The following is a 15,195-nucleotide window of genomic DNA, read 5'->3' as shown; positions in this document are numbered from 1 at the left end:
TATTGGCTTTTATTGGTAGAGGAATTGAGTTCCGGAGTCCTGAGGTCATGATGCAGTTGTATAAGACTCTGGTACGGCCGCATCTGGAATATTGTGTGCAGTTTTGGTCGCCATACTATAGGAAGGATGTGGAGGCATTGGGACGGGTGCAGAGGAGGTTTACCAGGATGTTGCCTGGTATGGAAGGAAAATTGTATGAGGAAAGACTGAGGCACTTGGGGCTGTTTTCACTAGAGAAAAGAAGGTTTAGGGGTGACTTGATTGAGGTGTACAAGATGATTAGGGGGTTAGATAGGGTCGACAGTATGAACCTTTTCCCGCGTATTGAGTCGGGTATTACACGGGGTCATAGCTTTAAATTAAGGGGGGGTAGATATAGGACTGATGTTAGGGGTAGGTTCTTCACTCAGCGAGTCGTTAGTTCATGGAATGCCCTGCCAGTAACAGTGGTGGACTCTCCCTCTTTATGGGCATTTAAGAGGGCATTGGATAGGTATATGGAGGATAGTGGGTTAGTGTAGTTTAGGTGGGCTTGGATCGGCGCAACATCGAGGGCCCAAGGGCCTGTACTGCGCTGTATTCTTCTATGTTCTATGTTCTATGTTCTACCTCTGAGCCAGGAGGCCCTTGGGTTCATGTCAGTCATGGTCCCAAAGCCTGGATATCACTGCTACTTTTCTTTGAGGGGCCATTCCCCAGCAGGATCCAAAATTGCATACTTATTTGTGAGGGAAAGAGGCAAAGGAGACTTTGCACTACCTGCCTACCTCTCCTGACAGTCACCTATACTGCTGACTGTATCTGCTCTATGACCAACTCCCTGATTCTACTATCCATCACACTGCCTTGCTCCTTTAAATTCCTCAGTGCATCCAACTACCTTTCCAATCAATGCATGCAGTCTGATAAGAGCTGCATCCAAATACACTTCCCACAGACAGTCATCTGCTCCCTGATCTCCCAAATATGACAGGAAGAGTATACCACTCCACTGAATGCTGTCTCTGCACCTTTAACTATTTATAGACTTAGACTTACTTATAAAACATCCACAATCTGCTCAAATCCCCAGCACTTGCAACTACTTGCAATCTATTCTTGGGGAACCTAATATCAATCAACCTAATAAAAAAGGACAGCAAAAACCAGATCTAATTACAGTCAGTTCTGATAAAATACGATAATCCTGGTCTCATGAAATCTCACGGTATAAGAAAACCGTGCAATAGCCATGCCATTCAAACTAATGGGATGTGAGTTTATCACATTATAGCCAATACAAGTAAGGAAAGTTCACGTTCTACAGATAACAATCTAGATCTTTCAATTCACGTTGAAGAAACACGCATTAAAGCAGAACCAACTGTACAACCCTTAAAAATGAGATATTTGAATTCTCTTCAATTATACATACTGATTTATTTTTTAAAAACATAAAAATTGAGGTTTATACTCTTAAATTCCAGCACATAGTTGGAGTTAGGCAATAAGTTTAAGCTATTATGGCCCAATTTACATGGAATTGTCACATTCACCGGCATTTTCTATTGACGGAGCAGTCCCCTTGCTGAACACAGAGATCACAGCTTCAAAAGGCCAACCTCCCCACAGCAGTCCAGGAGACTCTCAGAGCCCAAGGCTTCATCTCCCAAAGGCAGATCATCATAGGATCCCACAGGCCAAGTGGAGTGAATTCCCATCCAATCCAAGAGGAATACTTCCTTCCTCCTCTCTTATTCATTACTCTCCAAGGACAAAATCAAGCAAATCAAAAGATAAGTGATAACAGAGCTAAGAGTTTGTATTCTTCTGGAGATCTTTAAATATTGATAGGGTTTGTAAGATAAACATAGAGAAGATTAGTACTGGAAATCATAAACATAAGGTAGTCATTAATAAACCCAAGTTAGAAGACGGGAGAAACATCTTCATCAGAATGATTGTAATGTGGAACTCATTATCATAATGAACACCCCATGTAGCTGGCATAGATGTATTTAAGAGAAAGTTGGATAAAAATAGGGAGGGTCAATAAATAAAAGAATACAATTATAGGGACGGATGAAGAAATGTGGAAGGAGATTAAGCTGAAACATAAACAATGACCTGTTGGGCCGAATGGCCTGTTTCTTTGCTGTAAACACTTTGTAGTACCATTTACTTCATCTTCTCAAAGTACTGCAGTGACTCATTCAAAGTCCTATGTATACACTTTGAACCATGTCCACAGGCCAGCCTTTCCCTTTCGCTATATGACTTCTGACTCACTGTGTAAGATGCCATAAGAGATCTGATGATATAGAAATATGTTACATACCGTTCCAGTTTTTCTGGATCTCTGCTACTTGTCAATGCAGACACAATCTTATTCTTTTCAGCACCAGACACTGACTGGGTGTATTTCTTCAGAAGGTATTCCCATCCATCACTGCTCTGGGCACCCACAGAGTACACAACCTCCAGGACATCAGTTGGTAAGCTACAAAATTAACAGCATGTGCTCAATAAAAGAGTGTGTGTTTGCTTGTCAAATTCCCCTGTAGAATACTCATTCACAAGAAACAGCTAAAGGCATGTTTAGAAAACTGGCTCTGTGACATTTGATCATTTTTATCAATACGTTCTTAGATTAGATTCCCTACAGTGTGGAAACAGGCCCTTCGGCCCAATGAGTCCACACTGACTCTCTGAAGAATAACTCACCCACACCCATTCCCTCACATTTTCTGGTCTCATGCTGGATGATTACAGGATTGGAAAATTGACCTCAATAAGATCAATTCTGTTTTTATTACAAGAAATTATAACATTTTTTCATCAGACCTTTGAGAAGTGTATTCTTTGACTCTTGATTTTTTCTGGGCTGGATTTTACTTCTCCACTGATGGGCATGAAGGCAGGGGACATGTAGTATCCAGTGGATAGTCTTTTTGTTTGTTGTAAACCTATCTAAGATTTTACAGGCATCTGGTACTCTACCCATCCTTGAGCTCACTGCAGCCCCTAAGTGACCAATTACTGGCTTCATTCCATCCTTCTGTTATTCTACTCGGGGCAGGACAGGGGGGTTGTAGACATGTGCTATATAGGAAGATCTGCATCTTTACCCGCACTGCTGCCTCAGCGTCAGGGACCCGGGTTCGATTCTGACCTCAGGTGACTGTCTGGGTGGACATAGCACATTCTCCCTGTGTCTGCGTGGGTTTCCTCCGGGTGCTCCGGTTTCCTCTCACAATCCAAAGAAGTGCAGGTTAAGTGAATTGGCTATGCTAAATTGCCCATACTGTTAGGTGCGTTAGCCAGGGGTAACCTGCCTTCCCACCTATCCGGTCCGCCCTCCCCACCAACCTATCACAAACACCTCCCACCTGCATCCACCTATTGCCTTCCCCCCAGCCCCACCCCCCATCCTCCTATTTATATCTCAGCACCCTTCCCCTACCCCTCACCACCCGAATCCCTGATGAAGGGCTTATGCCCCAAACATCAATTCTCCTGCTCCTCAAATGCTGCCTGACCTGCTCTACTTTTCCAGTGCCACACTTTTTGACTCTGACTCTCCAGCATCTGCAGTCCTCACTTTCTCTCCTGCATACAGCTCCTGTCTGGCAAAGGGCAGTGGCATACATTGTGGATGTTGGCAAGCATTTCGGTCCATTTAAGCCTACCAGAGCCTCCTGAACCTAAGATCCTCTCACTCCAGCCCTTGCTGAGATTCTTGCCTTACCTGGGCCTGGAAAGACTCTCTTGCCTTCCATGGGCCTGGTGGGACTGCCTGTAGTACTAGCAGTAGAGACATCTGCTGGCTGGCGCTACTGGTACTACACAGTGGCTGGCCATGTGACTGGCTCTCTAAGGCAGGAATTCCTCCTGAGAAAAAGGTTAAAGGTCTTGCCTTACAGCAATTAACATCACTGCCAGGAAAGTCACCGTGATCGTGGGTGGGCTCTGCACTGCAGCCCCCACATCGCTAATGTAATCCTTTCCCATGTATCCACAATGTGCAAAGAAATCTTTCAATCAATTCATGAAGAAATAAAACTCATTTTTGTAATGTTTAATTCAGGAGAAATCATATACTTTCTGAACTGGACAACATTCTTACATGTATAGGTAAAGATGGGTGTAAACTCCAGGGACACCAATATAGATCTCGGAGGGACTGTCGTTCAAATTAAATCTTGTCGATGATGGAATGCCAGTAACTTCCAAGTGGAGAAAGAGCAGAGTCATGAGACCTTTTTGATACATTAGGTAGAGAGGTCCCATAGCTATTAATGCTGTCCTTAACTAGTAGTAACCAAAACAGATGACTGGGTCATTCATCTTATTACTCTTTTGTGTACACAATAACACTTCAATATATTAAAACTTCCCAAAAAGGCATGATAAGGTGCTAAGCAAAACAGCATCACAAGACACAAATGGGAAACTATTTTAATGGTTACTAACTTCATGGTTCCATTGGATTTCCTCCACTGATTAAAATAGTCGGATGCTTTCTGAATACAAGGAGGATATTCGAGTTCACAGACGAGTTCCAGGAGATTGGACCGCAGTAATCGCTCTGACACCGTGCCATCATCACTCCATGACTGCTTATCGATCAGGTGTTTGAAAAATTGCAGGATATATCCCTGAAACATAAGTAGCAGCACACAATTATACTCATAGGTGAAAGACAGTTGGTGTAAAATCTCATAAAATTAACACATATTTAAAGATTAACTACAGAGATCGCCCATAGTTCATTAGATAAATGGAAATCTGATATGTTGCTGAGAGATAAGGGAGAATTAGTTGTGTGTTCAGTCATTAGGCTATGGTAAGTCATGACATAGCCAAGTCTATTATCAACATTCACATGACAGCTAGCTCATTTCCCCTGGTAAAACAAACAGGGTTTCCTCTCCAGTTTGTTCTCTTGCTACTTTATTGCATGCTGAGTAGGGGACAAAATTGGATTATGGTATGATGGTCTCCATAACAGAATTGTCTAAAGCCACTCCCTTAACATGATGACTGATTATTTGGGGTGAGTGAGGTTTTAAATCTACTGTTGCACATGGAAGCATTACAAAGCATGAATTTATATGCTTTGGAGGATGGATGTTAAAAATCCATAAGCAAAGTGCCTTAAGTTCTTTGGGGACTTTACTATGACTGGTATTTGTAGGTTCAAGGAGAGCTTTGGTAAAATGGGAAAACCATTAATTGAATTTGTACACATACATAACCAGGTTGCTGCAAATATTTCCAAACTTTCAAAGTGTTTCATAAAATGGCTCTGCATACATGCTTGCTATTGAAAATTTGTAATGGTCAACAGTGATTCAAGCTGCTCCATGACATGAGACAATATATTCACATGAAACTCAACTGACACATGACCAACAGTAAGTTTCGTGTCTATTAAGTCTACAAACTGGGAAAGCTCTGATCTTTTCTAAGTCTCCCAGTCAATTTTGTTCTCTTTTGAATTTAGTGCACTTAATTATATCTAAAAAATGTAATATTAATGTTAAACCTTCAAATTTTATCATGTAGTTTCCATCATTATCATTTTTATCACTATGAATAAATATTGGTCAAGTAACACATAAGAATCTTACCTTCAGATTTGCTGCAACATCAGAGATATTTCTTCTCAGAACCATTCTGTAATACACCTCAAGGTAATCCAGACCCTGCAACACTGGAATGATCTTGTTCTCATGCCTGAGGTAACGGGTCAAGTCAAGTGCTCGATCAAGTGACAACTTTCCTGCACTAAATACAGCAATAATCACTCGTTAAACTGTTCCAGCAAAACCAAAGATCAAATTTTATTCGCAATCAAACTAATTTTCATTTGTTCATGGGATATGGATGTCACTGACTAGTCTAGCATTTATTACCCATCCCTAACTGCCTTGTAGAAGGTAAGCAGGTGAGGTTCCTTCTTAAACCACAGCAGTCCATGTGTGTTGGGATACCCAAGACGTGTTAGGGAGGGTGTTACAGGATTTTGACTCAGTGACAGTGAAAGAATGGTGATATAGTTCTAACTCAGCATGGTGTAAGACTTGGAAGGGAACTTAAAAGGCAATGATATTCCCATTCATCTTTTGATAGTTTTTTTAGATGGTCAAGATTACATGTCAGGAAGATACTGTCAAACGAGCCTTGATGAATTTCTGCAGCGCATCCTGTTGGTGGTACACACTGCTGCTACAGTGCAGCAGTGATGAAGGGAGTGAATGTTGAAGGTGCTGAAAGGGGTGAAAATCAAACAGCCTGCTTCAAGCCTCAAGCCTCAAGTACCACTGGAGTTGCTCTCATACAGACAAGTGGGTAGCATTCTATCACACTCACAACTTGTGCGTTGTAGATGGTGGACAGGTATATGGTGCTAGGAGGCAAGTTACTCTGCAGCATTCTGAGTGTCTGACCTTCTTTATTTGGCACATTATTTATCTGACTAGTCCATTTCAACTCCATCACTGATAGCCCACTATAACTTGTTAGTGAAGCTTCAACACCATTGAATCTATCTTGTTGGAAAGGCAGGGATTGATCAGGGATAGTCAGTGTAGATTTGATACAGAGACATCCAATCTGACTAATTTAACTGAGATTTTTGAAAAGGTGACTAAATATATTGATGAGGATAGTGCATTTGACGTGGTTTACATGGACTTCATTAAAGCCTTTGACAAGGTCCTACATAGAAGGCTGATCAAAAGGTAAGAGCCGCTGGGTTCCAAGCCAAGTTGGCAAACTGCAACTAAAATTGGCTTCCAAATAGGAAGCAAAGGATGATGGTGGAGGGCTGCTTTTGTAATTGGAAGCCTGTAACCAGCAGTGTACCACAGGGTTTGGTGCTGGCACCCTTGCTGTTTGTTATGTACATTTATGATGTGGATGTGAATATGGAAGGTATAATTAGTAAGTTTGCTGATAACAAGTAGACAGAATACAAGAAATTGCCTTCACTAGGTAGGTCATACATTCATGGAATATAGGAGCAAGGAACTCTTATGACAACTTTTTAAAACACTGTTAGGCCACAAATGGAATACTGTGTGCAGTTCTGGTCACCATACTACTGGAAGGATGTGACTGCACTGGAGAGGATGCAGAAGAGATTCATTAGGATGTTGGCTGGAATGAAAAGTCTCAGTTAGTAATACTGACTGGATAGGCTGGGTTTGTTTTCCTTGGAGCAGAAGAGGCTGGGGTAAGGGGGGTTTGATCTGACTGAGGTATACAAAATTATGAGAGGTATATTCAGAACAGATTGTGAGAATCTCTTCCCCATGGCAGACATGTCTGAGACGAAAGGGCATAATTTTAATGTGGCAAGTTAGTATTTTAAAGGAGATCTATTTTTCATCCAGAGGGTGTTAGAAATATGGAATGTGCCACCTGAGAGGACATTGGAGCCAGGTACTCTGACAACATTTAAGAAGCATCTAGACGAGCTCTTAAAATGCCAGGGCATAATAGGCTATGGACAAAGTGCAGGTAAATAGAACTAGTGCAGTTTGATGTTTGTTGGTCAGCATACACATGGTGGGCTGAAGGGCCTGTTCATATGCTGTATGCCTCAATAACTCAATGATAATACAAAGTGATAAGGAGATCAAAGCTGGGAAATAAATATTCAGAGGTATGTGGTTTTTCAGAAAGACAGGCAGGAAGGAAAGGTGAGGGAGCTTTGTTAGTATGGAAGTGAACAGGTATGATAGCAAGAAACAATCTTGGATCAGAAGGTGTAGGCTCTTCCATAGCTACCCCTTGATTTTCCATATTTACTTCACCAGCAGTCACATGCTCCTGTCTCTGATCACAGATCAAAGTTAGATTACCTCAAGCAAGTTATTTCAAACAAGTTATTTTTATTTATTTGTCAGTTTTTGTGAATAACTACTTCCTGTTCAAATACTGAGTGTAAGTGATGCCCCCACAACAAATGCAAATTGTTCTCAAACTTCACCCATACAAAATGCTTTATTCTGGCATTTATGGCTCATGCTGACAGAATATGTTAAGATTCAGTTCTTACTGGTTACCAATGGTTAATCAAAAAGTATCTGCTAAGAGAAAAGTTAGAGGCTGAGGAGCAGGGTGTTAGAATGAATCTTTGTGGTAAGAAAGAGGAAGAGAAAGCTGAAGCAAGGCAACATATGACAGGGTGAATGGCCTGATTGCTACAGGACATTAAGCAGAGTCAAAAAGTTAAAGTGGCCATGAAGAGGCAGCATGTAAAAATTCCAGAGTAAGATGGGAGTTCAGGAGGAAGTGGCTGAACTACTGATACTAATAAGATCACTATATTAAGTCACAGGAGGAGAGAAAGGCAACTGATGGCAAATAGTAAAAAGAAAATTAAGGCTCTATGGGCCCTGCTCAACAGCTGAAAGGGCTAAGGTACAGTTAAGGTAAGCTCTTTAGCTGGCTGGCACTACTCAATCAAATTGAATGGAGGCAGTAGCATAGTGGCATTGTCACTATAAGAGTGATGAGAACCTAAGGTTAATGTTTCAGGGCACTTGTACACAGGGCAACTGTGTAACCATTGCTGTTAGATTAGTGTTTATTTCCAGATTTTGTTAAATTCAAACTTCAACATTTGTTGTGGTGAGATTCGAAGCCAAGTGCCCTGGAATGTTAGCCTAAGGTTCTCGTCACTCTTATAGTAATGGTGTAACCGTTGTTACTCATCATACAAACCCATCCACTTTACAGGTCATTTCCTTATAATGCGCATTTTATCAGCGTGAATTGGCTATAACGCGACTGATCAATAGTGGACATTGTTCAGATAATGCAAACTTTCTACTGAACTGGTATTGCGATTTTCTATTTGCGATATTCTACAGCGCAATTTTCTATAGCAGTTTTCCATAGTGCAATTTTGTACAGCGCGAGGTTGCAGAGGAACACAACTGTCATGTTCGAGCAGAACGACCTGTATTAATGTCCTTTAGGGATGTCCTGTCCTTACCTGGTCTGGCCTGCCCTGCATGTGACCCCAGACCCATCTTGACTGCCCCTCTGAAGTGTACAGCAAGCCACCCAGTTCAAGGGCAGTTAGGGATGGGCAACAAATGCAAGCCTTGCTAGTGACACACACAACACATTTAGCCCATCACTGATTACTGTACTAAAGGAAAGGAATGATGGTTGTGAAAAGCCAAAGTGGTCAGGAGCTCAGTAGTAGTGAGTGGGGTGAAAGCAGTCCGCCAATGGTCTGGTGCCTGAGATTCTCTGGTGGAATATAGGAAACCAGGGTGAGATAAATGTTGCTGCTGTGTGCTCATTGGATTGGGGAATACAAGCATGGATTTAAAATATTTTAGCAGGCAGCACTAACACAGGATTGGGGCAGGGGGGATGCCATGTGACATTGTTGCTCTGTGTAAGCTGGGTGATCTTAAATTAAGCACAATTCCAGTAACATATTTTGATACATTAATTTTATGATTGAACATAATAGTTAATACAGTAATAGTAACTTTCTACAATACCTGACAAGTTGGAAAGCATTATGAATCAGGTTTGCTCGATCCTTCTGGCTCAGTAATGTGTGGTTCTGCCACAGCAGATTAATCAAAGAATCCCATCCAGCACGCTTATAATGTACAATGTAATATCCATTCATGTCCACATTAAATTTAACCCATTGAGCCTCTCCATCTAGTTCAATATGATCTGATTGAGGTAAAATTAAGTTAATGAAGCTAATTAGTAAAGAGAAATTCTTAAAGCTAACAGATCAAATGGAGAAATATAGGAAGAACACTGGACAGAATGTAGTTGGCCCATCATGCACATGCTAGCAAAAGAAAAGCCGCCTGGATCAGATCCCATCCTTAACCCCTCTGAGAAACGTTGATGCAGAGAATCAAATATAGTCTCGGAAAAGCAATTGATAAATAAACATGCAATGACATAATGTGTTAATTAGGCAAAGATTTATTCAGTAAAGGAGGAAGCAGGAGCCAGCCTGCCTTCCCCACAAGTTTATTTTCTCTCCTCAGCCCAGCATCAATACTGACCACTAATCTTTTCTACAAATCCCTACAGAGAAAAATCATTACACACCTCTGGTACTGTGGGACTTGAACCATGGACTCCTGGTTCAGAGGCAGGGATACTGCAACTGCACCATAAGAGACTCAAGAAATAGTTCTTTTTCATATTTTGAAAAGATTTGGAAGTGAATGCTTCTAAAATATTTGTTCCAATTAACAACAGCTGCTCTGAATCATACCTGGAGCATTCACATATCAACATGAATAAAGAAGTCACACATCTACACTCAATTAACTCAGCATTTACAACATTAGTATGGTGTCTCAGTGGCGTTCCTTTATTGCTAAACAATGAATTGGCTTGTGGATAAACACAGCAGCCAACTTAATCATAGGAAAATCCCAGAAACAACAATTAATACATAAGCAGTTAGTCATTTTTAGCTGCTGTCCATTGAGAGCCATCAGAATGCTTATTCACTTTAATATTTCCAAGTTAAGCAGGAACTCCTGATTTCATTACAGAAGTTTCAGTCCATATTAAGTTCTTAAAAAGGTAACTTGAACTTCAATTTCTTAAGTTATCAGCAAGAGGGCTACCAAGTAAATAAAACTGCCAAATGAGGTAATTCAGTGGGAATACACACTATTTCATTTTCAAATGTTAAAGGATGGCTTTAGCTATCATAGAACTACATTGTACATAATATTACAAGCATTATACAGTAAAACTGAATTGCAATGTTTGAGCTATATTAAATACTATACAAGGTGAGTTTAAATTAAATCTTCATTAAGATACATTTCAAAAAAATCTTTGCTTTTATTTAAGTTTTATTTGGATTCTTTTCAGTTAGTACTACTTTATTGGAAAACAGCAATTTGCAGCACACGTACCTGTTTTTGTTTTCAGTAAGTGTTTACCAATGGCTTTCGAACTGCTTGTGATATAGGTTAGTGGGACCTGCCACAGGTAGCTGCAAAAATCATGAGAAGTGTATTTGATTTTTAAAATATTGCAGATTGCACCTAGAACTTTATCCACAAAGACAAATAATATTTCATCAAAACAAAGAAGAAAATTAAAAAGAATACAACGGAGACACGAATACCCAGATTGCAGTGAGTCCCAGGTGGAGTCTTCTGGGAGCACCCCCTTAAGAAAGCGCTCTTGTTCTAGCTTGACTTTACTCCCATTATGATCAACAATTATCACCGGTATTCCTTGCTGAAGTGTCCATGTGTTCATAATTTCCTTGATATCTAAATGTTCCCCTGCATAAAGGTACTGAGGAATAGAAAGGCACAGTACAATTTAAGAAACAATGTTTTATTTTTCCCCGACTTTTTAAAAGTGTTAACACAAATACAAACATACAATGCATTAGCAATCAAAATTTACTTTTAACCTAATGGTTGTGACTTTGAATGGTAGATTACTTGGATGTAGATGCTTAGGTATGGCGTCTTGCATAAATGAAGGTGCAATTGCATTCTATAAATTCAGTTACTTTTTACTTCTCTCACACCCTCATCGATGGTTTGATTGTTTCTTTTTTAAGGGCTCTTGTGGTACTGGTAGTGTCCCTCCTTAGGCGCCAGAAGGTCCAGCCCCACCTCCCCAGATCTGTGTTTGAATATGTCTGAACAGGTTGATGATAAATATTTATATACACAATTCCAAAGCAGCAACAAACTCAGCAAATGCAGGAATTTGAGTGAAGGTTGATAATTCCTAACACATACAATTAGAAATGTGTAACATAAATAAACATCATAATTTAAGGAACTTCATGGTCAAGTAGTCTTTTCATTAAATTACTACTATTGTAAATTCTCCATATGCATCATGCTGTTTTTTTTGATTTCCCAATACTATTTAAATTAATTCCACCCAGCACCAAGACCTGATCCCAAGAATTCTAAGATCCCACAGGTTGTAATTATGTAGATACTTATGACAAATGTGAGATATTGCAATTTGAGTATACTCAGAGGTGACCAGACTTATACAAGGTTTAACAAAGACTAAAATGAATCACATCTTACAGCATTTTTAGCAGCTTGTGAGGCACTGTAGCAGAATCCACCTGAGGTAAAGTCTTCCTCAGTGCAAGTCTGTTGGCATATCAAAACAGAAATTGTTTTTGCATTACCTTCACAAACTTATACAATCCCCAAAGATCATGAAGCACATGCTTCATTTCCAGGCAGTAAATCAAAAGTTTCTGTAACAGTTCCTGAAAGAATTTTGTAAACTTAAACATTTTTTCAGATCCATTTTACAATTGCTTTTTGAATTCTGGTATTTTGGGAATACCTAGCTTGTTATCTTAAGCAAATTTTGAAAGCATTTGACAAAGAGTCAGTTCGACTCAAAATGTCAGCTGTTTTCTCTCCTTACAGATGCTGCAAGACCTGCTGAGATTTTCCAACATTTTCTCTTTTGGTTTCAGATTCCAGCATCTGCAGAAATTTGCTTTTACTTTTGTTCCAATTGAGTAGTTAATCCAACAGAAATTTCCATCAGCTATGTTGGTTTATGAGTTGCATCACGTATCCTACAAGATTTTCTTTGATTATAAAATAAACAATCCACTAGACCTAAAAATAGAAATTGCTGGAAAAGCCCAGCAGATCTGGCAAAAACAGTGGTGATAAATCAGAGATAATGTTTGGGGTTCAGTGACCCTTACTCAGAAATCCATGAGACAATGGTTTAGGCCTTCAAACAATGATTTAGGTCTTCAAACACAGATTAGAGATATTTATTTATCACATTCTGAAGTCAAAACAAGTGATGAGTAGGAATGTAAACGTGATGTAATCTGTAAAGTAAAAGAAAATTAACAAAAAGATCAATTGAGCCAGAGATTAATATTTGGGTTTTGGTCCCACTGCCATTTCATACAGCAAATGAACACTATTTTGTGTCATTTTGAAAGTAGATAGTGAAGTCTGTGATTACTGCAAATTTGAAATGCGTCACAGTGATCTATTTTTGTTCAATAAATCTGTTTACAAGGTCATTGCTTCAACTATGTTTAGCGTGGTGGGTTTATTTTACTCTTTTCCAAAGTCAGGAATGATCACATGATGGTGCATAACACAACCAATGCCTGACGAGCAATAATGAGGAGATTGTTTTATTTAATTTCTGAAATCATTAAAGTAACCTGAGTAACAGGCTTCTAAGAGATGCTTTCTAGTTTGAAAGGAAAATAATAATGTAGGCGAATTGATGGCATAGTGATGTTATTGTTGGACTATTAATCTGGAGACCCAGACAATATTTTGGGGACCTGGGTTCCAATTCTGCCACGGTAGATGATGGAATTTGAGTTCAATTAAATGAAAAAATTCTAAAACCAATATTGATTATTGGAAGAAAACCCATCTGGTTCACTAATACCCTTTAGGGAAGGAAATCTGCAATCTTTACCTGGTCTAGCCTACATGTGACTCCAGATCCACAGCAATGTGGTTGACTCTTAACACTTAGGGATGGGCAATAAATGCTGGCCTAGTCCGTGATATCCTTATCTAAGGAACAAGTTTAAAAACAAATCTCTTTTTTAAGCCTCAGAAAAACATCTGGAGTAAAACTCCAAACAAAATTAATCAATAAGAAATCAATTCAAACAGTGCAGAAAAATAGAACAGAAAAGAGATGGCAACCAGCTCCATTTAAAAATGCTGGTGTTAACCATTAAGAAAAATATTAATACAATCCTATAATTTCTGAATTGAATGATACGTTGCCACAAATTACTGTAATCTTCATTATTTCCAAAAGCATTGGAAATAATTTAAAGATAGTGAAACAATTAACAGAATGATGTCGTATTAAACAAATACATAATCCAACTTTCAGGCAATAGAAAAAACTCTTACATTGGCCATACTGTTCCACAAGTCTTCATTTTTGGCATTTCTGTAGCTGTATTTTCGTAGATAATGAACTAAACCTCTTTGAAATACCTCCTCTGTTAGAAAATTTCTCAACATGTGCAAAATACAAGCTCCCTACATTTAAAAAGACACAAAATGTGAGTTACACGTAATGTGTACATGCACACACCCTTTAAATAGGTAGAGATGATATGTGCTACTTACCTGCACTACAAGATCAAACATGAAGGTCCTTAAGATTGAACTTAATTTTGCATTTCAATTTGATGTAATCAACTTATGAAAATTCTGAAGACATCAGCATCAATACAAAGCTTCATCACGAATATTTACCAGAATTAGGCAGTAAAGCTGGAACTGGGGAAAACGTTTAACTCTTGGAAAGTGATCAAAAGAAGGGTTAGATAAGGTTTTGTTCCCTCACCAAACTGTCTCTGCCCAGCAGTGAGTAAATTCGTACAGGAATTGAAGGGATGAAAGATACAAGAAAGGAGGAAACAGTATCAACAATATCCACAATGATGATGACACTTTGCTTCTATCAACAAATGAAGATTTGCAGAAATTAATCAATAAAATTGCAAAGAAAAATTTTATGCACAAGTTTACACTGAATGCCAAAGAAAATACACTGTCAAAGACAAAGAAAGTGCACTTTCAAGTTTTCAACCTCACAGTAAATAAAACAAGTAACAGCATATCAATTAAACTGTATCATGAAGCATTGTGACAAAACTGCTTCATGAAATTAAACAACATTCTAAGCTGTGTCAGTTGGAGTCTTGAAATGAAAATGCACGCACTAACATGTTACATCTGGTCAATAGTGAATTATTCATGCGAAGCTTGCAGCATTGGGAAACAGAATTAAAACTGGTGCTTAAAAAAGGTCCTAAGGCTAAGTTGGGTGGAGAAAAGAACTAATAAGAAATTATTGAATGAGGATGGAGAAAATATTAAAAGAAGACAAGTGGAGTTCTTTAGATTGAAAAAATTGTTCATGGGATATCAGTGTCACTGGCTGGGCCAGCATCTTGCCCTTTGAAATTGCATAAAATCATACAGTCATAGAGATGTACAGCTTGGAAACAGACCCTTTGGTCCAACCCGTCCATGACGACCAGATATCCCAAACCAATCTAGTCCCACCTGCCAGCACCCGGCCCATATCCCTCCAAACCCTCCCTATTCATATACCCATCCAAATGCCTTTTAAATGTTGCAATTGTACCACCCTCCACCACTTCCTCTGGCAGCTCATTCC

The 15,195-nt window shown here is 39.3% G+C and overlaps 1 protein-coding gene across 1 annotated transcript in view; it reads right to left on the bottom strand.

Annotated features, from left to right (window-relative positions):
• erap2 (endoplasmic reticulum aminopeptidase 2) overlaps positions 1 to 15,195 on the bottom strand; it is a 66,968-nt gene that overhangs the window by 12,563 nt on the left and 39,210 nt on the right. Inside the window, exons 8-15 of the mRNA XM_043709791.1 lie at positions 13,914 to 14,045; positions 12,069 to 12,137; positions 11,132 to 11,307; positions 10,917 to 10,996; positions 9,513 to 9,696; positions 5,613 to 5,769; positions 4,453 to 4,637; positions 2,318 to 2,479 (exon numbers count right to left, since the gene is read on the bottom strand). Coding sequence (XP_043565726.1) covers positions 2,318 to 2,479; positions 4,453 to 4,637; positions 5,613 to 5,769; positions 9,513 to 9,696; positions 10,917 to 10,996; positions 11,132 to 11,307; positions 12,069 to 12,137; positions 13,914 to 14,045 — 1,145 coding nt within the window. The remainder of the gene's footprint in view (positions 1 to 2,317; positions 2,480 to 4,452; positions 4,638 to 5,612; positions 5,770 to 9,512; positions 9,697 to 10,916; positions 10,997 to 11,131; positions 11,308 to 12,068; positions 12,138 to 13,913; positions 14,046 to 15,195) is intronic.

Source organism: Chiloscyllium plagiosum, chromosome 2 (genome assembly GCF_004010195.1).
Source record: "Chiloscyllium plagiosum isolate BGI_BamShark_2017 chromosome 2, ASM401019v2, whole genome shotgun sequence".
Classification (NCBI taxonomy): domain Eukaryota; kingdom Metazoa; phylum Chordata; class Chondrichthyes; order Orectolobiformes; family Hemiscylliidae; genus Chiloscyllium; species Chiloscyllium plagiosum.
Note: the sequence above shows the minus strand (reverse complement) of the source record. Positions and strands in the feature narration are given on the sequence as shown.